Raw genomic sequence first — 27,038 nt, forward strand, 5'->3', positions numbered from 1 at the left:
TTTCAGCTTGCTATTAATCAACTTTTTTTTTCATACGCGGGATCCAGACCTACTATGAATGAAATAATCAAAAATTATCGATTTAATTCAGATTTCTGTAGCTTTCTATTGGTCAGAATCTACTATGAATGAAATAATCAATTTAATGTTTTATTAAGCATATATCAATTATAATAATATATAAAACCAAACACTTTTGTTAACCACAATAAAAAAAAAAATGAAAAAGAAATTATAAAGTGCAGCAATTCATGAGCTCAAAATATAAAAATCGGTTAGGCGAATGGATCCAGTAATCCGCAATCATTTTTTTGAAGTTATACTTATTTACGGGCGTAATGACGGTGAAATTTTATATGGGAAAACCTAGCGACCGGGCGCATGCGCATTATAACTTTGTTCTGATTGGATGTTCAAATGACATGACAAAAATTATCCAATATGGCAGCTGTGGCACAGCTGTGGGACTGTGCATGGTTTGGTTATAATGTATGCTTGTTGCGTTTTAAAATTTGTAGGAAGAGAAACAACAAACAAAAAGTTAGTTAATGGTTATACTGCCTTTTTAAATAGTTTTCATATTATATTTTTGGACTTATTTACATAGAAGAGATGATTGTTGCATGCCAATGTGAAAGCTCATCAAACTGTGCCTAGTATGAGTGCCGCAGATCTCGCTTATTCAAAGCTAAAGAATCTTTCACTGGTAAGTGTTTTATAAATAGTTGATCAAATTTTGTTATGATATTTGAACATAGCCACTTTGCACGACGCAAGTGATTGCGAAATTTATTAGTCGTTATACGGGCTCCGATACCTACCTTGAACCTACCAAAATACATAAGTAGTATGTAATACTTTTATTTTACACCTTAATATTCACCTAATATATTGTCTTTTTACTCTATGTTTTGTTGTATTTTTTCAATTCTAAATCATTTCAATTCAAAATCAAAATAATTTGATTTACATAAGTTAAAAATGTCAAAAGGTTAATCTGTTTAGTTAGACGATCTTCGCACATAATGACAAGCTGTCTCTGTGGCGAAGTTTTAATGCGGGTGAATCCCAATACAACGCAAATACCAGCCGCGTGGTAAGTTGGTTCGAATCCCAATAGAAACTTTTATTTTTTTATTTTTTTTATACATTTTATGATTGTAAGTATATTTATTATATAATTTTATTTTCAGAAAATACGTATTTAGTTAAAAATTTTTCCGACAATTAATGTTCAGAAATCATTTGTGGCATTTTTAATGTGTTTTTTGGCACTGTTTTAATAAAAATGTTTGAGAAGTAGTAAGTATAAATTAATTTAATATTTAAATAAAATATAAATAAAAAGTATATTAATTTCGTTTATAATCATACAGAGAGAGTCTGTAAAGTTGAATAAATTCAATATCTCAAATACTAATTGTTTTTTTGGAAAATGCTCAGACCCGTCGATTAGTATTTCAAATTGTCCTTTTTGACATTCAATAAAAATGTATACAGGGTGTCCCAATTTAGAGATATGACGTCATCGTCGATTTTCTTAAATGGCAACACTGTCATTTTGATAGCTAATTTGATAGGGTTTGTAAAGTTATACATAACTGCAAAATATCAAATTTTTATTCTCTACCATTTACAAGATAATAGAAAATAACAAAGTTATATCTGTAATTTGGAATATATTCAATAATTAAAATACTAACTGTTTTTTTGAAAAATGCTCAGACCCGTCGATTAGTGTATCAAATTGTCATTTTTGACATATAATAATAATGTATACAGGGTGTCCCAATTTAGAGATATGACGTCATCGTTGATTTTCTTAAATTGCAACACTATCATTTTGATAGCTATTTTGATAGCGTGTGTAAAGTTATACACATCTGAAAAATTTCAAAATTTTATTCCCTACCATTTACAAGATAATAAAAAATAACAAAGTTATGAAGAACAAGAAGTAATCAAATAATAATTGAATTTATTTATTTCAATTAAGCAAATGCTCATAACGTTGCCCATTGACAATTTGACAATAATTGAGGGCAACATTATGAGTTTTTGCTTAATTTATTGAAATAATTAAATTCAATTATTAGTTGATTACTTCTTTTTCATAACTTTGTTATTTTTTATTATCATCTAAATGGTAGAGAATACAAATTTGAAATTTTGCAGTTGTGTATAACTTTACACACCCTATCAAAATAGCTATCAAAATGACAGTGTTGCCATTTAAGAAAATCAACGATGACGTCATATCTCTCAATTGGGACACCCTGTATACATTATTATTATATGTCAAAAAGGACAATTTGATATACTAATCGACGGGTCTGAGCATTTTTCAAAAAAACAGTTAGTATTTTAATTATTGAATATATTCCAAATTACAGATATAACTTTGTTATTTTCTATTATCTTGTAAATGGTAGAGAATAAAATGTTGATATTTTGCAGTTATGTATAACTTTACAAACCCAATCAAATTAGCTATCAAAATGACAGTGTTGCCATTTAAGAAAATCGACGATGACGTCATATCTCTAAATTGGGACACCCTGTATACATTATTATTGAATGTCAAAAAGGACAATTTGAAATACTAATCGACGGGTCTGAGCATTTTCCAAAAAAACAATTAGTATTTGAGATATTGAATTTATTCCACTTTACAGACTCTCTCTGTATAATCATATAATAGAAGTATAACTTCTTACGTGCGTACAAAGTACACACACATTCTTTTTTCAACCACACACACACACACACACACACACACACATCAATTATAATAGGTGATACTTGATTGTAAATTTTTTTAACTAGTATGGTATAAAGCCACCCCTTCGAAAATTCCCCATTTAAAAATTTACGTTGTTGCTTCTAATTTTCTCGATTCTTCTATTTTATAACTTCTACGTTGATATATACCATCCATACTGCACCCACAGAATCTTGCGAATACTTTCCTAATCTCATTAACCTTCCCGTTCTCTATATCGCTCATTGTTTATAGCTCACATTAGAACGATTTAGCCTTACAGAAGAGATTTCAGTTATCGCTTGTGCTCGAATATATTGTTCCAATAATCTGTTTCCACTTACTACTTTGAGAAATATTATCAACCAGGTGGTCTTCGAGATATACCTTATTGGGTAGTGGAATTTATCTTAGTCACTTTCATCGGAATTTTTAATAGTATAGTTTCAATAGTATGTAATTGTATCTTTGCAGTGTCTGTCGGGTAGATGCATTGCTAGGGCTGAAGACATAATATTTGATATAAATTGTAAAATACCGATTACTAATCTTCAAGTGAAACCAGAAATTATAAAACAATTTTTTCTTTATTAAACGCTTTTATTTAGTTCAATAGTTTGCGTCAAATCTTTAGACGTTAATTTGACTGCCTTTTCTTCATTGCAAATGAATGAAAATTTGCAGACATATGCATTCGCGGGAACAATACACGAATAGTCAATAAAAAAAAATTTTCATGTTTATTAATTGTTTAAATAAAAAAAAAAACGATTTTAATGGAAAACGCTTAAATTCTCTTGTGTTTTACAATGTAAAAACTTGAAACTTTTACGGATTCTATAGCTAATGATATGAACAATTAGGGGAGTGCATTTAGATTTTCACTTCGGAAAAAATCAAACAAGATAAAACTTTTTGTAATTTCATTAAGAAATGTTTAATAAACAACATATCAAAAAGTTCTACTCGAGAAGTGGGTGTTTCATTTTTTATTAAACAAATGAACTACGAAATTGGATGTTTTTTTTAAATAACTACAAAAATATAATTTTTAGAAAAAAACTGACTTGACCATTGAAAAATTCTGAAAATTTTACAAAAAAACCTTATATAAAGATTTTTCTAAAATTAAATCTCTAGCTTCTGTAATTTTTTATTTATAACGCTAAAGTCACCCTTCTCACACACATTGGCGCACTGTAAACTAGCGTTGGAAAAATTGCACGGTTGAGTTTTTTTAATGTAATTCTTTAACTAATGGATCAAAAGAAATTTTACAAATTGGACATGAAAGAAGATGAAATAAGCTATCTTATGGTTGTAATATAAAGAAATAAAATCCATGGACATAAGTACGGTGTGGGCGGAAAATGAGCTTTACATGAATTTTGTTTAAAAATGATTTAAAAATGTGTAACTAATACAATTTGACTTATAAAACTCTCAAATTTGCACAACTTACCTCTGAGTCATCTTGCTAAACGATGTTTTATTCAAAAAAAATCTCAAAAATTTAATTCAAATAATACGACGTCTCAAAAAATGTAATTTTTGAAAACTTCGTAGTTTTACAGAATTCCCACCAATTTAAGACAGTATTACTCAAGTTTGAATAAATCAAATAAACTTTTTTTGCTATTTTTTTAAAGCTTGGGATGTAATCTTTAAAAATAATTAAATTATTTTAAAAGACTAAGTTTTTCAACCTAATAAAAATATTTGTAAATTAAATATTTTTAAAATATTTTTAATTGAAAAACTTTATTGGCCCATTTCCTGGTGACAACCTCCAAGGCTTCTACAATATGCAAGCCAAATGGATGCTGCAGTGAAGACTAAAGGGAAGGAATTCTACACTATGCAATTCACAACCCCCGTCTGCAGCGTGGTAAAGTTCCAACGGAAAATGGACCTAGTTACTCTATAGGAGTAATACTAATATAAAAATAAAAATGTATACCATTTTTATTCATTCAGTTGGGGTGCGAAACCAAAACTGTCTTAATTTTTACTCAGATCAGAGAGTGCAGCCAGCACTCTTATCGACGATTTCACCTCTTGTTAGAGGTTCATCAGAGACTGCATAGGCTGCATTTTTTTACCTGGGCCAGAGAAATGCAGCCTATGCAGTCTCTGATGAACCTCTAACAATAGGTGAAATCGTCGATAAGAGTGCTGGCTGCACTCTCTGATCTGAGTAAAAATTAAGACAGTTTTGGTTTCGCACCGCACCTGAATGAATAAAAATGGTATACATTTTTATTTTTATATTAGTATTACTCCTATAGAGTAACTAGGTCCATTTTCCGTTGGAACTTTACCACGCTGCAGACGGGGGTTGTGAATTGCATAGTGTAGAATTCCTTCCCTTTAGTCTTCACTGCAGCATCCATTTGGCTTGCATATTGTAGAAGCCTTGGAGGTTGTCACCAGGAAATGGGCCAATAAAGTTTTTCAATTAAAAATCTTTTAAAAATATTTAATTTACAAATATTTTTATTAGGTTGAAAAACTTAGTCTTTTATTTAGCAGATGCCGCTAGGCACCTACTACCATCTCGTCAGTTGCGGTGGGAGATGGATATGTCGAAGATTTTTACCTGGGCCAGAGAAATGCAGCCTATGCAGTCTCTGATGAACCTCTAACAAGAGGTGAAATCGTCGATAAGAGTGCTGGCTGCACTCTCTGATCTGAGTAAAAATTAAGACAGTTTTGGTTTCGCACCGCAACTGAATGAATAAAAATGGTATACATTTTTATTTTTAAATTATTTTAGTTTAAAAATGAAATAAACAATTTCCTTTTGAGAAAACTAAGAAAGATAACAAAAATGTAATACAAAAACCGAGAATTACCAGCTGAAAAAATGTATATACAGAGTGATCAAAACTTTTTTCTGTGAAACTTACCTAAAATACATTTAATAATAAGCTTCAACAATAATAAATGTTCAACAAAAAAATTTAAAATTTTTTTTTAGCTCTTATACAGTATGTCTGCGTAACTTGGAGCCTATTGGTAACTTTTTTAATATCAGTTTTACGAAAAAAAGTTATTCTTTATAAAATACTCTGCATCGTATATAACATAAGATGCAACCATCAAATATCAAATTTTGTTAATTTTGTACGAGGTATGTCAAAAAATATGAATTTCACTTAAGAGTAAAGTACCTTTATATTTCACAATATCGAAAATTTTTATAAAGAAAAGTTGTTTGGAATTAAAAACTATGTTCTAATATGTAATTATATCCTTCTAATCGAAAATTTGTTTTTTTTGATATTCTTTCTAATACATTTTAATTTTTAATATTATTGTGAAAATTATTTGTTATATCCTCCATTTTGGATCCGCCATTTTGAAATTTAAATTTTTAATCTTTAATTCAGATTCAACAACCTGTTAAAAATAAAGACAATAAATGTTTTAGAAAAATGTTCTTTTTTATGTTCTTTTTAGAAAATCCGCATTTTGGATCCGCCATTTTATAGTTTATAATGTTAACATTTAAGTTAGGTTTATCAAAGCTTTCAAAAATAAATATATGTAGAAATAAATACATTTTGTAAAGAAATTATGATTTTACAACTATTTTTTAAGTTATCCGCCATTTTGGATCTGTCATTTTATAATTTAAATTATCAAAATTTGATTCAGGTTCAGCAACCTCTCAAAAATATCCACATATATGTAAACAAACACGTTTTATAAAAAAATCGGATTTTACAACTACTTTTTAAGGATTTTTAGGAAAAAATCCGCCATTTTAAATCCGCCATTTTGAATTTGCAAATTGTAATGTCAGATTCGGGTTCAGCATAATCAAAACTAAAATAAAAACATTTTTTGTCAAAATGAAATGTTGAATTCACCTATATTCTTAACATTATTTATACAAAACAATTGTTATTGTTTAAACAATTAATAAACAATTAGCGGCGAAATTTGTGAGTAGAACTTTTTACTTTAACATATTTATAAACTAACAAAAAAATTTAAAAAAAATAAAACCTTGTTTGATTTTTTCCGAAACATTGTATCTTTTCGTTCTAATTGCACTCCCCTAAATACATAATTTCACTTTTTACGTTAATTGTTTACGTTATACTTCATTAATAAACAATAAAGTTTCAAATTTTTTGCCGATTCCGTCTACTTTTCATGTTAGTACATCATATGTTTTATACATATTTTAATAAACTTGACGATATATTTTAATGTTTGAAAAGTGTAAGACTAAAAAGTAAAAAATAAAAAAATATGAAAAAAAAATTTTTTAAGAAACGCTTTTCTTTAGTTACGTGTGACTAAAATTAAAAATATAAAAAATCAACTAAAAAGCAAAAAATAAAAAAAAAAAAATGAAAAAATCTAACACATTCGTTAAAGAAAAGCTTGGGACGAAAATCGTTTATTCGATGAACACGCGCCACGCTTTTCTTTGACGAATGTGTTAGATTTTTTCAATTTTTTTTATTTTTTGCTTTTTAGTTGATTTTTTATATTTTTAATTTTAGTCACACGTAACTAAAGAAAAGCGTTTCTTAAAAATTTTTTTTCATATTTTTTTATTAAAATTAAAGACGCCTTTCGATACCATTGTCATCATCAGATTTATAACAGGAGAACCCAAATGGTGTCTTATTTAAAGGATATAGTTATTGAGAAAACAGCTCTGGAAAAGTGGCTGGGTTGCCAACGTCATAGGAAACATATTTAATAAACTACACGATTAAAATTTAAAAATCATTTATTAAAAGACCAAAACGTCAAACTTTTCGCACATGTGCGCCATTTTGAAGACGAATCAATAAGAAATATAAGAAGTATGTTAGGATAACTTTCTGGTTAGAGCTATACATATATGGAATGGTGCAAAAAGATAAAGAAAATGAAAAATAAAATCAAAGAGAAACAATCGATTTGATATAGAAAAGCTAAGGGAAGTAGAAATTAAAAGAAAGTAAACTTACGTGCATAGAAATCGGCCCACCTAAAAATTTGGTCATTTTTGAAATCTCGTATTTCCTAAACCTGTTGGCCGATTTAAGTGATTTTTTTAGTATGTTATAGCCTTATTATTCAACAATATCGCTGTAATAATATTATTGTTAAAGAGGTAAGTGTTATTTTATACCGGGTGTAAAAATGATTGTGTGTTTTTTCCTCAAAGTTCGGAACACCCTGTGGAATATTTTAGCGTGTATAAAATATTGAAATTAAAACTCAACTGTAGCCTTAGGCTTTCTTAACATTTTTCTTTTTGATTCATTCGCTTATGTTGGATAATAAAAAAGTTAGGTATTTTAACAACTAGCAACGTTCTTCATCAATACAGGGTGTTTCTAAATAAGTGCTACCAACTTTAAGGGGTAATTCTGCATGAAAAAATAATGACCGTTAGGTTTATAATCATATGTTCGCAAATGCTTCGTTTCAGAAATACAGGATGTTGAATTTGTTCGTACAATCTGACGATTTATTTATTGCTCTAAAACCGCACGATATATACAAATGAAATTGGGTAGGTTTTAATAGGTAATTATTGCGCATTTTTTGGCATACAGTTAAGAATTGTATATTCACCATTGGCGTGCATACGGGTAATATGACCGGGTAATATGACCCGTATGCACGCCAATGGTGAATATAAAATTCTTAATTGTATGTCAAATATGCTCAATAACTACCTCTTAAAACCCACCAACTTTCATTTGCATATCTCAACCAGTTTTAGAGCAGTAAATAAATCGTCAGTTTGTAAAAAAAAAATTCAACATCCCGTATCTCGAAAACAAAGCATTTGCGGACATATGTTTATAAATGAAACGGTCAATATTTTTCATGCAGAATTTCCCCTTAAAGTCTGTCGCACTTATTTTGAAACATCCTGTATTAATGAAGAACGTTGCTAGTTGTTAAAATAGCTAACTTTTTTATTATCCAACATAAGCGAATGAATCAAAAAGCAAAATGTTAAGAAAGCGTAAGGCTACGGCTCCACGGGCTGGAAATTGACGCTAGCAGTAGCCGCAAAACGAACTTAAGGTTCCACGGAACGGAATAGGAATAGCCGAACTGAACCGACTACGCACAAGTCCTGTAGTCGGTACAGTTCGGCTATTCCTATTCCGTTCTGCGGAACCTTAAGTTCGTTTTGCGGCTACTGCTAGCGTCAATTTCCAGCCCGTGGAGCCGTAGCCTAAGGCTACAGTTGAGTTTTAATTTCAATATTTTATATACGCTAGAATATTCCACAGGGTGTTCCGAACTTTGAGGAAAAAACACATTATCATTGTTACACCCGGTATAAAATAACACTTACCTCTTTAGCTCTTTAGCAATAATATTATTACAGCAATATTTTTGAAGAACAAGGCTATAACATATTAAAAAAATCACTTAAATCGGCCAACAGGTTTAGGAAATACGAGACTTCAAAAATGACCAAATTTTTAGGTGGGCCGATTTCTATGCACGTAAGTTTATATTAAGTAATGAAATAAGTAAAGGCCAGAAAGATGAAGAAAAACTAAGAATAGAGCAAGTATGGTAAACTATAAGAGGGGCGATAACTAAAGCAAATGATAAAATTATTCCACAAACGAGCCAAATGAATGCAGGAAAGAATAGGTTTGAAGACGAGTGCGTTAAAATAGCAGAGGAATAGAAAAGATTAAGACAATTGGCACTTCCAAATAATAATGATGGTCTGAACCAGGGTTACAAAGATCAAAGAAAAATAATGAGAAGTGTATGTAGACGAAGGATTCCCATCTCTAGTGTGGGCAGATCAACACGTGAAAAATCAGGCTCTCTAAAAATTCAATTTTTTGGCGAATAAGAAATAGTTTCTAAAGTGATTTTAGTTACAGTGTGTCAAAGACGATTAGTGTTAAGTGAAGTTATAGAAATAAACTTTTGAAATAGACTGTAAGTACAATAATATTAAATACAATACATAAACTTAAAACAACAAATACAATTTAATTCAACATCAAGCCAAAAAAGTAGATCATTAGAACGTTGATTACAAGCTCCAGAAACTGGAATTTTGAAAGTTAAAGGTGGGAACTGTTGAATCGAACTGCTCCAAAATAACGTAAATAATTTAATTTAATTTAATTCAATTTAGGGGTAACACATTCGAAAGAGAAACATATTGCTTGAGAAAATCATCTTGAGAAAATCATCAACTGTTGAATCGAACTGCTCCAAAATAACGAAAATAATTTAATTTAATTTAATTCAATTTAGGGGCAACACATTCGAAAGAGAAACATATTGCTTGAGAAAATCATCTTCCTCCGGCGCGATAGGTGGGGAGGGTGATTTTATCGCGAGCAATTTCGGTAAGAAAATGAACCCCGACGATTACACATCCGACGATAATCGGAAAAGATATAGAGAAAATGAAGAGCAGTCTTTTTCGAAAAGCAAAAAAGTATCAAGAACCCCAGATAAAAGAAACACAGAGGAAGACAAACTAGACCAAATATTAAATATGATGGCAAACTTAACGAAAGAGACACAAGATCTGAAAATTCACGTAAAAGAAATTAAAGAGGAGCAAAGGCAATACAGAGAAGAAATGAGGGAACTCCGAATTGAATTAGAAGAATTAAGACAAGAGAATGGTGAAGTGCGAAGAGAAAATGAACATATGAAAAAGGAACTGGAAGATGTAAAAGTGCGCCTTGAAAGACTCGATAGAGCAAGAAAAGAAAATAATGTTATAGTACAGGGAATGACAATAGATACGGGAGATAGAAGATTACTAAAAGAAACAATGGAGAACTTTATGAAAAAAGAACTAGATATTAATATAAAGATAGAAGAAGCTGTGAAATTAGGAAACAAAACATGTTTAGTCAGATTGCCAAACAAAGAGGAAAAAATAAAAGTAATGGAAAATAAAAGAAAACTTAAAGAAGTAAAAGAAGAAAGAATATATATAAACAATGATTTAACGAAAGAGGAATTACAAATACAAAAAGAAATAGTCAAAATAGCAAATGATGAAATAAAGAAAGGAAAACGCGTCCAAATTAAGCACAACAAATTGATAATAGATGGACGGGAGAGGAAATGGAATAAGAACAAGAATCAGTTGGATGAGGTTTTTCAAAACGTTTCAAAAAACTAGCAACTGATGAGAGAATACAAGACAATACTTATTTGGCGACGGACGAGGCAAATAAAAAGGAAATGAGTGCATATAAATTGATGTATCACAAAAAAGAAATAAATAAGAGCAGACAAGGAAACAAAAATACAAGACGAACACAAAAAAAATAAAAAACATAAAGAACTGAAAATAAGCACATGGAATATAAGAACGATGTTGGCACCAGGAAAAATGCTAGAAATAAGCAAAGAACTAGCAAAGTATAAAATAGATATTGCAGCACTGCAAGAGATACGGTGGGAGGGACAAGGACAGATTGATAAACAAGACTTTACACTATTATACTCAGGAGGAAAGAAGCAAGGACAAAAAGGAGTGGGATTCATGATTCTAGGACAGCTAAGAGAAAAAGTCATAAACTTTAAACCGATATGTGAAAGAATTGCGTATGTAAGAATAAATAATAAACCATTCAATATATCACTATTAAACCTATACGCACCTACAGAAACAAGCAACACAGACGATAAAGACAATTTTTATGATAAGATAGAAGAAGAGATGGAAAAAATACCCAAAGAAGATGTTATAATTATACTAGGAGACCTCAATGCCCAGATTGGAAAAGAAGATTTTTTACAGCAAATTGCAGGAAAACACACCGTACACAAAAACACTAATGATAATGGTCTAAGACTATGTAACCTAGCAACAAGAACAAACATGATAATAAGCTCAACAAAATTTGAACACCCTAAAATGCATAAAGTAACATGGAGCTCACCTGATCAGAAAACGTATAGCCAAATTGATCACATACTAATAAACAAAAGAAAACAATCTTCAATGAAGGACGTGAGAACTTTCAGAGGTGCGTGTGCGGATTCAGACCACTATATGGTCGCAGCCACCATAAGACAAAAAGTTAAAATCCAAACTAAACAGAAAAATCAACAGAAAAAATGGAATGTCAATAAATTGCAGAATGCAGATATTAGAAAAAAATATGAAGAAGAAGTAACAGTGCAAATAAGAGAGAAATATAAAGCAGAGGACATCAAATCAGAATGGGACATGATCAAAAAGTCAATAGAAGAAGCTGCAAAAAAGCAGGTAGGCAAACACCAGAAGAAAACAAAAAACGAATGGTATAACAACGAATGTAAAGAACTAACAGCACAAAAGGTGCAAGCAAGAATTAAATGGCTGCGAACGGATAAAGAGGAAGACAGAGAAAGTTATGAAAAATTAAGAAAGGACGCTAAGAAAATTATAAGACAAAATAAAAGAAGATGGGCAGATGAAAAGATGCAAGAAATAGAACAGGAAAGAACAAATAGAAACACGAAACATTTCTATAAAAATATTAAAGAACAAACCAAAAAATACAAAGGTAAAACAAACGGAATAAAAAATAAAGAGGGAATAGTCATTGTAGAAGACAATGAATATAGGCAGGTATGGGCAGATCACTACAGAGAACTCTTGACGGAGGAATACACTGGAGAAGAAATGTACGAAGAAGAGGAAACGGTGGACGAAGAAGCAGACGAAATACACATTGCAGTCTCAAAAGAGCCAACAATAGATGAACTCGAGGAAGTAATACAGAAGAGCAAAAATGGAAAAGCTCCAGGAAAAGACGAAATTAACATGGAACTTATAAAATATGGAGGAAAGGAACTGAAGGAAAAAATACTATCACTATTGAAAAATATATGGAAGGAAGAGAAGATGCCAGAGGACTGGGAGATAGGGCAGGTAATAACAATACATAAAAAGGGAGACCAACAAATTTGTGAAAATTATAGAGGAATAACACTACTAAGCACAACATATAAAATATTGACTTCAATAATAAGAAAAAGATTGTCAAAGATCACGAAGAAGAGAGTGGGACAGTACCAATGTGGATTCACAGAAGGAAGATCAACAATAGATGCTATACACACAATAAAACAAATAATGGAAAAAGCAAATGAATACAAACTGCAATTAGAAATGCTATTCATCGATTTCAAACAGGCATTTGATTCGATTAAGAGAAAACAACTAATGATTGCCCTGGAAAAATTAAAAATCCCATATAAACTTAGAAAATTAATAAATATGACAATGAGAACTACCAAAATTAGCATAAAGACGCAAAGAGGCGAGACAGATGAACTCATTATAAATAAAGGAGTGAAACAAGGGGATGCCTTATCCACGACACTGTTTAATCTAGCTTTAGAATATGTACTACGAAATATAAACAAAGGAAACCTAAGAACAAGAGGTGGACAAATAATTGCATATGCAGACGACATTGTTATTATTGCAAAAAATAGAAACATAATGAAAGAAATGCTAGAAGAAATAAAAGAGAAAGGGGAGACAATGGGACTCACATTAAATGAAGAAAAGACGAAAATATTAAGACTAGGGAAACCAGCAATAAAAGGAAAAACCAAAATAGGAAATTCAGAGTTTGAAGATGTAGAACATTTCAAATACCTAGGAGTGACAATAAGCAAAACGGGTGAAAGAATACCAGAAATAAAAGAAAAAATATTGGCAGCGAATAAAGCTTATTTTGCAAATAAAACACTACTTAAAAGCAAAATACTGTCTATTAAAACCAAGATGAGAATGTATAACACCATAATTAGACCAATATTATTATACGCAGCAGAAACAATGACGATGACTAAAAAAGATGAAGAAAACTTAAGAATAGTGGAGAGAAAGATCATGAGAACCATACTGGGACCAATCAGAACAGAGCAAAATGAATATCGAAGCCGAACAAATGCAGAGATTAAGAAAGTACTAAAAGAAGATATCGTGACCAAAATAAAGCAATGCAGAGTTAGATGGTTAGGTCACATCTGGCGGGCAGGAGATGAAGCAGTGACATATGCTATGACAGAATGGAATCCAGGAGGAAGAAAGAAAAGAGGAAGACCAAGATCAAAGTGGTTGCAAGAAGTTGAAGAAGACTTAAAAAACGCAGGAGTCAGAGAATGGCGGGGAAAAACTAGAGATAGGAAAAAATGGAGAGAAATCGTTAAGAAGATAACATAAGCAAAAGGGACTGATCCTCCCTAAGAAATAGGATCTAGAAAGCTTACGCGACTTAGCCCCATATCGGGGTGTACAGTCACTATATATATATGTAGACGAAAGAAAAGAGAATATAGCGAAAAAATAATACAAAATTAGAGGAAGATTTCAGAAACAAAAAATACAGTCGATTTATCAAGAAGCTAAAAAAACTGAAAGGAGATACCAAATACCAGAATTACAGTTCATACATGAAAAAGAAAATGGAACAATCACGGGTGAAAAAGAATCAGTGATGGGTACATGGAACAGACATTTTAGAGCACTATTCAATGGACAAAACACAGATAATTTAAATTTACTTATAGAGATGAAGACAGAGATAAAGACCGAAAGAAAATGAAATAGCTGCGGAAAGAGTAAACAATGGAAGAAAAAAAGAACTACAAAAAGGGCGTATAACTTTTTTAAGAGGATATGGGAATAGAAAAATATGCTTAAAGATTGTACCAAAGCTTTATTATGCCTCATACACAAAAAAGGAGATATATTGGCATTTGAAAATTTCGGAGCTGTTGCTCTCTTGGATACTTATTAGAAAGTATTAGCCAGGATGCTAAGAGGGAGACTCAACAGATTTGCTGAAGATACACTAGGTGAGTATCAGGCCGGTTTTAGAGTTAATAGATTAGTGACAGATCAGATTTTTACACTAAAGAACCCAAACTACCTGCTATGAACATAATGTTACCCTTCATGAGTTAATCATAGATTTTAATTAAGCGTACCTATGATAGAATAAGAAGGAATGAAATGTATGAAGACTCAGCTCCTTGGGAATAACCACAAAACTGGTTAGGTTAGTAAGAATGACTCTAAATAGCAAACGAAATCATGTAGTATGTAGAGGATTTTCATCGGATGAAACTGAAGTGATCATAGGTCTTAGATAAGGAGATCTGTCATCAGAATGATCAGAAATAGCGCGTTTTCTGTAATTCTGAGTATTTACATTTATATTGTTTTGAGCATTCTTTCTTGTATAGAAATTGCAAGAGGAGCATTAATGAAACTTAGATCTGTTCTGAGCAACTCTCAGCTGAATTTACAACTAAGAATCAAGTTCCTAAAAAGTTATGTGTATCCTGTATTACTGTATGGGTGTGAAACCTGGATCATGAAGGTTACCATGATGAACAAATTAGAGGCCTTCGAGATGTGGTCATATCGTAGAATGCTCTGAATATCTTTGGTTAAACGCATTTCAAACAGAGAAGTCTTAAACAGAGTAGGTCAAGGCGAAGGTGACTTAATCAAGATGATAAAAAAGAGAAAACTTGAATATCTCGGGCATATAATGAGTGGTAGCAGATACAGGATGCTGCAGTTAATACTCAATGGAAAGATCGACGAAAAAAGAGGAATTGGTAGAAAGAAATTTTCATGGCTCCGAAACCTTCGTCAATGGACTGGCTTATCAGCGGATCAACTAAGTATTACATGCCGCACAAGATCGAGAACGATATCGGCAAATTGTCATGGAAGCTACCCATGCCAAAATTTGGGCACGGTACTTAAAGAAGAAGAAGAGCATTCTTTTTCTTTTAGCTGTGGAAGGTCTTGTTTCTGATGCGTGCGTAATTATTGGTTTTGTACTGGCCTTATAGATTCTTGATTTCATTTCACAGTTAATGTATCGGTTTCGCAAATAGTGTTATTAAGGCATCGTGCTAATCTATTGGCTCTTTGTATGTAGGGGTCGACAAGACAAGAATTCTTGTCTTAACAACAACTTCTTGTCTTGTCTTGAGAAAAAATCAAGAAATTTAAAAAATTTTGTCTTGACGTTTTCTTGACATTTTATATCTTGTCTTGACTTAAGAAATTTCAAGATCTTGAAATTTCTTGATTATCCGGTCCGGTGATTACCCAGCGACCTTTTTATTGCTACTACTATCATTGTTTGATTTGCGTGTATAGATATAATGCTATGTGGAAATGCGATCAATGATTGTCCCCGTTTAGGATTTAGTCCTCTTCAGGGTTTGTAGTGAATGTATAGTGTTGGCAGCAAAAGCAAACAGTCCGAAAAACACACTGGGGCAAGCGCCGTGTCCTGGTGTTTTTGGATCCTGGGTTATGCCGGACGGTGGTGTCCAGAAGGCTAAGAAGTCAACAGAGAAGAAAGTTTGATGGATTGTTGTTGGTTCCATAGACATTTACGTGTACTGTCCGTGCTTTGCTCTCGACCAGTCTCCCTAGAAACCATTGTACAACGACAGGCGAACCTGCGTCCCTCGTCGGCGGTCAGGAGGTGGCTTTGAGCGCGGCGTGGACAGTGTGCGTTCGAGTGGAGAAAATAGTTGCGGCTATTTTCTTGGGACGAACAGGTATAATTGTGCAATGAAGTTGGGAAACCGCAAAAAACCAACTTCTCCCTGTTCGGGGTAGGGAAGAGGAGATGTTAAAGGTGGGTACGGTAGGCTAACGGGGTAGCCTCGAGGATGTTTTCGTATTCCACCGGGAGTTCGTCAATGCATGTTTGCATTAGAGCGGACGGTTTTTATTGCGTTGCGTGCCAACACGGCCACTGGGGGGAGTCCCGATCGAAAATCTAAATAAATGCAAAATATTAGATAAAGAATGGGTTCTGATCAGTAATTTTTGTAAGTATCTGAGAAGCTTTAAAACACTTTCTTCAATACTCGAAGGCTCGAACGGGAAAAATATTGCACACTCCCATTGGTGGTAATTGGAGTAAACTTACTTTTAGACACACTGGAAATATTGGGCTCAGTAACTTGATAATTAAATTGATAGAGACACTACCGACGAGTAATTAATTTACTTCATTCAAGCTGCGAGAAATAAAATATTGAAACACTATATCAAAACTAATTGGATATACTGTCTAGTTCTTATTTTGGATCCTCGGCATAAAGTAGAGGCATTTTCCTCTTCATCTTGGAGAAAGCTTCTACAATCGGAGGCAGTACAAAAATTTGAAGAAACATTTAATGCTTACTATTTTAATAAATCCCAGAATGATCTACACACAGAATCCAATACCAGAGCTAGCACTTAGTCTGAAAAAAGAAGATAACGAATTTGATTTAGATATTACTCACCTATTTAAGAACGCTAACAATGATAACTTACAATCTTGGAAGTATGAAATTGAAAAATACATAAATGAGCCTAGGTCAGAATATACTTAATTGGTGAAGAAGACACGACAATATCTACCCGTCATTGTCGAAAATGGCCAAGGATATTTTCAAGAGCAGCTTTAACAATAACAAAGCCAAGAAATCTGCTAGTCGTTGACTCCATGAGAAGGGTTATCTGCCTTAATTCATGGCTTGTCAATTCCGATTTAAAAATGTGCTAAATTTGTTATTTAAAATAAAATCTAGTTTGCAATTTTCTTTTCAACAGGATTCGGTAAGTATCATTGTGTGTGTGTGTGTGAAAAAATGGCTTGGATGCGAGTCCGTTAGCCACATATTTTTATTTTATTTTTACCTCAATTTATTAGTTTTGTTATATTTATACGTATTTCACTTAAATGATTATATTTGTTTCTTTCAAGTAGTTTATGAGTAATTTAAATATTTCCATTTTATGACAACTTAGTAGATATTCTATACTAATTGGAAAATGAACTTGTGTTTGTCGTAACTTGTAATATAATTGATTTATATATCTCTCGTTAATTTTGCATTCCAAGAAAATATGGTTTAAATCTCTAATCGAAACATTATCACAAAAACATACTGATGAATTAATTATTCCTAATTTGTGCAGATGTGCCTCATATTTCCCGTGTCGAGTTTTTAATCTGACGATAGTAGAAATATCTTGCTTTGGCAGGTTATATTTAAATATGTATTCAGGTGGCGGAGGAAGTTCTTGATGTAAAGAAAAATATAAATTTTTTGACATGCTTGTAATATTTTTCCATTCTTTTTAAGTATCATTAATTATTATTTTTAATTTACATTTCTGTAAATCGTTTTAGCAAAAAAAGTGTTCAATAAATCAAAATATGTTGTTAAAATAATGTTATCTTTTTCACAAATAAATACGTTTATGAGTTTTCATTATTAGTCAAGATATTTCAAGATTTCTTGTTTTCTTGACAAGAAATCTTGGTATTAATATAAAATTTCTTGTCTTGTCTTGAAATCAAAAATTACTTCTTGTCTTGATCTTGTCTTGAAATGAAGACAAGATCAAGACAAGATCTTGATATTTTCAAGAAGTTGGCGACCCCTATTTGTATGTGATCTCTTAATTTTTCTCAACGTCTCCATAGCAGTATAGTGTGCTGTTGGGTGAACCGAGTAGCTTAAAGTAGCTTAACAGCACTGTAGCCGGTACCAAACCGGGATAAAGAAGGAGGGAGTCTTCAGCAAGATTAGCACCCTATTGATGGACTTAAATAGTTTGCTCATAGAGACAGGGTAATGTCTTGGAACAGGACTAGCGTAAAATTGGCACAAGAATGAATCGACTGTAATACTTTTTTACCAGGAACATTTAGATCCAAAAGAAAACATAATCCAACTCCTGTAACAAAAGCAAAACTCAAAAAGGGGGAATTAATAACAATACAGAGTAATGCTAGGGTAGTGGTAGGAAAAGATATAAAAGAAACGTTCTATTTCTGACAACACAGAATGTTCTAGAAATGATCAATGCAGAATCAAGAACAGAAATGGTAAAAAAACCTTCTAGTATTGTAGAATTCAATACCCTCAAATCATTTATGGATTTCTCTGATCAAATGGTGACATATTTCTCGGTAGTTGCCAAATTAAATGGTACCAGAAAGTGGGTGTGGAGTTTTAAGGGAACACTGTATATATTACACATCAAACCACAAAAGGGAAGGATAAATATAACATAATTTTAGAGAGCAAATTGTCATGTATACAAGTTTTGAATAAGCCCACAACCGCCTACAACAGTCAAATGAGGAAAGAGAACCTGAAGGAAACCATAAACTTGCTGAAGGAAACACGAGAGAAAGGTGCACCTAGTGCTATAAAGCTCTTAGCAAAAGAAATAGAAAAAGTTATGGAGCATTCTAAGAGAGTAAAAACTTCAACGACTGTTTTTATGCTATGCATAATAATTATTGTAAGATCAAATAGTCATTATCTTGTTCCACTGTGGTGTACTTAATTTTTAAAGACCTTATCTATAAAAAGGAATATGTTATTGTATGGGACCTACAATTTTAAGACTGCCACCATAATTATTGTATTTAGAATCCTATAGAACACATGTGGCATCAATTAAAATCTGGTATTGGGAGAAAAAATGCGATACCTTCTCTAAGCGCTTCTGTAATTTAACTTATCAATAGTGAAGTACAAAATATTAAGAGGAAACAGTAGCGATCAACAGGTAGCCAAAACGCGTTCCAAGATTACGGCTGTAATTTTGAATATTTTTCGAGATATTTGGCACACGTATTCGTAATATAATAAAGAATGGCGGTACAGAGCCCAATTTGAAAAATATATTAATATGTGGAAATTACTCTGTAATTAAATACAATATTAAAAAAACGAGCCTGTACCGCCATTAAGAAGAACAAAAAAATACATTTTCTTCAAATTAACTTTTTTATCCGATGCCTAGATTTTGTGTCATTTTGGAACTACTAAAATTTTTTATTTCATTAGTAGTTCCAAAATGACACAAAATCTAGGCATCGGATAAAAAAGTTTATTTGAAGAAAGTGTATTTTTTTGTTCTCCTTAATGGCGGTACAGGCTCGTTTTTTTAATATTGTATTTAATTACAGAGTAATTTCCACATATTAATATATTTTTCAAATTGGGCTCTGTACCGCCATTCTTTATTATATTACGAATACGTGTGCCAAATATCTCGAAAAAATATTCAAAATTACAGCCGTAATCTTGGAACGCGTTTTGGCTACCTGTTGATCGCTACTGTATCACCTTAATAGCATAACTGGCAAAATGCAATTGCACATAATAGAAAAAGTTCAAAATTCCTATACAGTCGAACCCGCTTATTAGATTACCTCTTAAAGGAATATCCCGGTTTAAGGAATAGAAATTTGAGGTCCCGAAACATTTATAGTAGCAACCAATGATCGGTTATTAGAATATCCCGGTTATAGGAATTTTTTTCCTTGGCACAAAGGCTATTCCAATAAGCGGGTTCGACTGTATTTTCAAAATATTGCAATTAATTTAGCAGATGATAGCGATAGTGACACTGACCTCGCACTTTAACATTTTTATATAGCTGTATTCTGTATTATAATTTTGTAAATAAATATTTTTAATAAATATTTCATATGCTTTATTTCTTCAATTTTGTATGTTCATTTGCCTAACTTTTTTCTATAAAAATTGATAATGATTTTATAACTGCATATCCTGCATAAGTCTAGGCACTATAATTATGAACCTGGTATACAAAGTGGTGGAAGTCGAATCCCAACTATCCCATAAGTCCGGTTGGGAATTATCAGCAATCTTCTAAAAACTGAGATAACACAAAACACAATTCAGAGTGTTTATCAACAATTCAGAGCAATATTTGTGTTTTTGTATTTTATAGTGTGTTTAGATCCCATTCGCACATACTCTTATAAAATATCGAAAATATACGAAATAAAATAGAATATAGGAAAAATATATTTTAGGATGCTGTTTCATAAAAAGGCGATACACATTATGAATAAAAATTAAGACCAATATTTGCACATGCTTTTTGAGGAATTAGCAAATTTATGAAATACTTTTGAAAATTGCAAAATACTAATATTTTTACTCATTATAATAAACTCATAGAAAAATTCTATGAGTCCAAATCGAAAAGTATACAGGGTGGTTCATCTTATTCGCCTCGGTCTCTGTACGGAAAACCACTTGATATTTTAAAAAAATTTCTTCAGATAAATATACAGGGCCTTTAATCCTACAATCTAAAAATAATGTGAATTATACAGGTTGTTCCAAAAAAGAGTGGTATATCAAAGTTATATTTTTTCTTATGGAATGCCCTATATCTGATAACATTATTGAATTGACCTTAAAAAATAAGCTATACTTTCATAAGGGTTCCCTATACCTAAATACAGGGTGTTTTGATTTATTTCGATTTTTATAAAAATGTAAGGTTTTAGAAAAAAATTAATATCTACGAATCTAAGAAGCAGTAACAAATTCTTTCTTGGATCGTAATAACAGACTATTTAGCATACTTAAACAGATGCTTATTGCAACAAAATTTCTTACAGGATGGTCAAAATATGAGATTGTTCTATTAACAAATTCAAGCTGTAATAACTTACTTATTTTAAATGGAACACCCTGTATATTACTAGTCTATCGCGTAGAAAATTTACTTAGCTTTCAATTTGTATTAGGGTTTCCTATACCTATATTTTTACAGGGTGGTCAAAATATTAGATTGTTCTATTAACAAATTCAAGCTGTAATAACTTACTTATTTTAAATAGAACACCCTGTATCTTACAAGTCTATCGCGTATAAAATTTACTTAGCTTTCAATTCTTATTAGGGTTTCCTATACCTATCTCCCTTCATTTTTTAAATATTTAAAGATTTCCTAATTTGTAAGCTTTAAAAATTAGAATTAAGTACCTATGTCCTGTTTATGTACAACACATCACCAACACCGGCAATATACTTAACAAGATACTGTCATTAATAAAATTTTCATTGTTATCATGTAATCACACAGAGTGTTGTATTATTTTACTTGATTTTGGCCTACATGTGACACTGAATAATATGTTTATATTAAACTGCATACCCTATATTCGATGTCGTATTCTGGAAGAGATTTTTGTTTGAATCTTTGAATCGCAATTACAAACAATTAAATGCAATGGCTACTTTGACGAAAACGAGCCTATTGTACAAAAATATGTAAAAATAGGTATTTACAGAATAACATGGGAATTGAGAATGTTTACATGGAATTGAAGATATTTTAAATATCTTCCATTATAAAGAATAGAATATCGAGTATGTCATTTAAAATAAGAACACACTGTGTGATTAAATGAGAAAAATGTGAATTTTAATAATGAAGAAGATATTTAAGTATATTGCCGGTGTTGGTGATGTGTTGGACATAACCACGACATAGGTACTTAATTCTAATTTTTAAAGCTTACAAATTAGGAAATCTTTAAATATTTAAAAAATTAAGGGAGATAGGTATAGGAAACCCTAATAAGAATTGAAAGCTAAGTAAATTTTATCCGCTATAGACTAGTAAGATACAGGGTGTTCCATTTAAACTAAGTAAGTTATTACAGCTTGAATTTGTTAATAGAACAATCTAATATTTTGACCACCCTGTAAAAAGATAGGTATAGGAAACCCTAATACAAATTGAAAGGTAAGTAAATTTTCTACGCGATAGACTAGTAATATACAGGGTGTTCCATTTAAAATCAGTAAGTTATTACAGCTTGAATTTGTTAATAGAACAATCTCATATTTTGACCACCCTGTAAGAAATTTTGTTGCAATAAGCATCTGTTTAAGTATGTTAAATAGTCTGTTATTAAGATCCAAGAAAGAATTTGTTACTGCTTCTAAGATTCGTAGATATTTATGTTTTTCTAAAACCTTACCTTATAAAAATCGAAATAAATCAAAACACCCTGTATTTAGGTATGAATGACCCTTATGAAAGTATAGCTTATTTTTTAAGGTCAATTAGAAATAAGAAAAATATAACTTTGATACACCACTCTTTTTTGGAGCACCCTGTATAATTCACATTATTTTTAGATTATAGTATTAAAGGCCGTGTATATTTTTATGAAGAAATTCTTTTAAAATATCAAGTGGTTTTCCGTACAGAGACCGAGGCGAATAAGATGAACCACCCTATAATTAGGTTAGGTAAATACAAAGCGCAAAAACTTTGTATCAAAATATTTGAATTACCTGTACAGCATCAAATTTTGTTCATCCAAATCACTAGCACTTCTTTTGACCGAAACACCATAGTTTGCCATCATAACACCACCAAGAGCAGTCTAAATCCACGAGAAAATCTAAAAAGACTCTATTTCAAATGTACACCATTACATCAGAAACTTGTTTACAAATTAATAACAATATCCTTACAGCGTGCATCTGTATCAATCCAAACGAAATCTTCGTGTGAAGTGGTAGAGTCTTCATAATATACTGCAGTATCACTTGTAAAGTTGATAATATCTCCTTAAATTTGTAAGTTATACGTATCACTTATAGAGATATTAAATAATAATGGTCCCGATACTATGCCCTGAGGTACTCCATAGTTCACTGGCTTAAATTCAATCGCTTCTCCTAATACTTTCAACTTGCAACACAATGAATTCTATTTTGACGATAATACCGCATAAGTTCTATTAAAGCCAATCCTCTCCAGTGTTGCAAGAAGGTACGGGTGGCAAACTCTATCGAAGGCTTTAGCCAAATCAACAAAGATACACAAAGGTAGGTTTTTGAATTAATTGCTTTTGTCAACATACCAGTTAGAAACGCAATAGCATCTCGTGCCGATTTGGCATGATGGAAACTAAATTGTTAAGGTATCTGATAAGATATTAGATTTTTTAGAAAATTATTTCGTAGTATCATAAGAAGTTTTTCAAATATTTTAGGCAAGTTAGATACTAAAGTTTGTAATTTCAAACTTCCAGTTGATTGCTACTTTTAAATACTGGGGATACTAAGTACAGCCTTACTAAAAGGGTTGTTATAAAACAGTCTGAAGATATTTGTTAATATGTAATGCATCTTAGTGGTCTTACAATGTAATTTACTATTCCCTTTAGATTCTTAGCTGTTCAGTAATTCCTCAAGACTAGGAGTGTTTTTTTAATTCATAATACCTAATTATTATATAAGATAAGTTATAATATTATCTTACGAAAAATATGTTTTAGTATGTTGTACTGTCATAAAAAGGTGCCTTGTATACACAAATGTTTGCATACTTCATAATGCATTTTCAGGAATTAGCAAATTTATGAATTACAAATAGTTTATGAAAATAATCTTTTTTATGTTCAAAGAAATAAACTCATAGAAAAATTGTATGGGTCCAAATCCAATCTAACTGCAAAAACTTTGTATCAAAATATTTAAATTACCTGTACAGCATCAAATTCTGTTCTTCCAAATCACTAGCACTTCTTTTGACCGAAACACCATAGTTTGCCATCATAACACCACCAAAAACAGTCTAAATCCACGAGAAAATCTAAAAAGACTTTATTTCAAATGTACACCATTACATTAGAAACTTGTTTACAAAATAAATATCCTTACAACGTGCGTCTGTACCAATCGAGACGAAATCTTCGAGATATTCTCAACCGGTTTAGCGAAAGCTCCTTCCGATTTGATGATTCGAACGCAACTGAGAACTGGCGTGGAGAGCTTTCTTCATGGCCCGAGTTTTCAGTTTCAGAATAGGGTGAGTTACAGAGCAGCAGTAGGGGTGAAAAATGTTGAGCGGGATGTTTTCTGCCGCTTTGGGAACTTTGAGCGGTCTTAAAGAGGAGGGAGGAGTTAACTCCTCTCTGTTTGTGAAGGATGTTATCCTGTGGACAGGTCGAAGTGTGATGCTAACAAGAAGACTGTCTAAAATTTTTATTTTATCTAAGATATTTAATTTGTATATTCTGTTCGAAAATGATTGATAGCACAGATTTTAGGACACAACTGATAATCCTCAACGTAATGTCATACACAGATTTTCTATTTAACAGCTAAGCTGTGTTTATACCAATGAAATCTGGTCACAGTTGAGCAGTTATCAATTCTTCTTTGACTGAAACTAAATGATACTTACATTCTAACAACTTTACCCAATGCTGTCCTCTTATTTTATCTCACAACTATGCACTATAGCTAGCACAGAACACAGCACTATGCTCTGCGTTTTCACCAATTAACACTTTAGACTACCTAAGTCAAAAAATGGTTTTCTTCGTTTATGTCTTTTCTTTAATCCAGTATTATCGAGGAGCTGGATGGCCTCGATGTTTGACTGTAGTGAAGCCATTGACATATTAAGCCTAGACTCGGCATACTCACCAAAAAAAGCGTAACGTGGAAACAGCACGGAAACAGTCGATCGGTGGTCTATCTATCAATCTTTTGTAACCAAACGATCCCGCGCATGTGACTGACAAAGTTGGCTAGACCACTTAATCCTATGTCGGCGTTACATATCCATGCATTGAGTGGCACATCCCTAGCCAAGTCTATCCTCTTTACATGTCTCTGAGTAGAGCCGCTGTGCGTGACTATCTTCCATCTTGTTGATAACTTTATCTGCATCTTCCATCTCAAGGTGGAGGTCTGATATACCAAGGAACATCAACGATGTTACTTAATACTTTATTCTGGAATCTCTGGATGATATGGATATTGAATTTAATAGTTGCTATTTTTTTCATAATGTGTCCCAACTATTCCAACTTCCTGATTTTTATGGAATTTAAATCGCAATGTTTTTCTAGTTGTTCGAAAACTTGTGCGTTTGTTTTGCGAATCATTCATGATATTTTCAGAATACCAGATTTCGAATGCTTCCAGGTTTTTTATGTTGGATTGTTTCAGTATCTAGATCTCAACACCATATAAAGGAGTGGAGAAAATATTGTAACATCGAAGCATTCTTATCAGGAGCGTTATATTGAAATTGCGATTACAGAAAAGTTTTCCCATTGTGTTAAAAATTTACGGTGCAATTTCAGTGCGGCTTCTTATTTCGTTTCTCTGATCAGTATCTTCTATGATCCATGCTCCAAAGTATTTGTACGAAGATATTTGCTCAATTTCTATATTATCTAGTACTAGCTTAACTTTGATGCTTTGTGCGTTTTGTAAATAGCATGAACTAGATTTTCTGCAATATTATTTTTAGCCCATCATCGTTGCAATGTATATTTAGATGTTGAGCAAGGTGTAGTTCTTCTAGTGTTCTCGTCAGAAGGACGGCATTGTCAGCATATCTTATGTTATTAAGTGGTTCATCATCTATTATTGGGCCCTCACTGACTTGGGCCAACGCTAATTCTGAGATGGATTTACTGTATAAATAAACAACAATGGTAATAAAGACACCCTTAGCATACCCACAGAAAATCTGGATATCCTCAGTCAGTTCATTTTCAGTTTTCACTTTCGCTGTTTGATTTGAATAGAGGTTAGAGATGACTATAATATCTCTACTGCGTTATTTAAGACGATTAAAAAGTTACTGCCACAAATTTTTTTTAAGACGATTATGCTGTACTCTGTCAAATGCTTTCTCAAAATCAATGAAACAGCCATATACTTCCTGATTCATATCTAGGTATTTCTGAGATAGAACACTCACTGCAAACAGTGGATCCCGTTTTCCCAGATTCTATTAAATATATGTAATTTGTATAAGACAAAACTAAGCCTTTTTTACTTCAAATGTCACTTGAAGAAGATAAATAATAGATAAATTTTACGATTTTAAAAGTTATTTTTATCCCTTTGTGTACCATTATTCAAAGCGCTTATATCGTCCCGAATTACTTCAAAATCTCTTACAACTTATAAATATCTTTACTTACTTGACGCATCCCTTATTTACTACCAAACTTTTATTAACTTCTTATATTATCTCGTGACATTCGAAAGCGACATTCAAAAAAGAACAATTTATTTCTAAACTTTTCAGATAGCCATTGTGATTTATATAAAAATCGTGATGGAAAAGTTTTATTTTATCCATTGGGTTTAATATTTATGGGTGTTTTAGCGTAACGCAGAATGCAAGGACGAACAGAGCTCGTAACTGAGGGAACAAAATACAAAGCTGAACATAATGGGAGGTTTGAGGCAGTTTTTCTAAGACAGAAGTGGCAAGATGATGACAATCAGCCCTATTCTGTAACTTTTAACAAATCGAATAGAAATGAGCAAGTCGAATCGTAATTACCCGAAATCGGAATGTTGGATATCTATCGCCTCGTTTTTGTGTTTGGATTGGCATTCAGTAACTCACATCGTAATCAGTGTAAATCGA

The 27,038-nt window shown here is 31.9% G+C and overlaps 1 protein-coding gene across 2 annotated transcripts in view; it reads right to left on the reverse strand.

The window, feature by feature from the left end:
* The window catches only part of LOC114330496 (BTB/POZ domain-containing protein Tiwaz), a 140,217-nt gene extending 115,825 nt beyond the window's left edge, over positions 1-24,392 (reverse strand). The window contains exon 1 of one of the 2 annotated variants that reach the window (XM_028279840.2): positions 24,118-24,392. In XM_028279840.2, coding sequence (XP_028135641.1) covers positions 24,118-24,191 — 74 coding nt within the window. In that variant the 5' untranslated portion in view covers positions 24,192-24,392. Of the gene's footprint in view, positions 1-22,918; positions 23,009-24,117 lie in introns of those variants that run through there. The other variant, XM_028279841.2, reaches the window with a different exon arrangement.
* Positions 24,393-27,038: the final 2,646 nt, after the last annotated feature.

The sequence above is a fragment of the Diabrotica virgifera genome, chromosome 9, assembly GCF_917563875.1.
Source record: "Diabrotica virgifera virgifera chromosome 9, PGI_DIABVI_V3a".
In the NCBI taxonomy this organism is placed as follows: Eukaryota; Metazoa; Arthropoda; class Insecta; order Coleoptera; family Chrysomelidae; genus Diabrotica; species Diabrotica virgifera.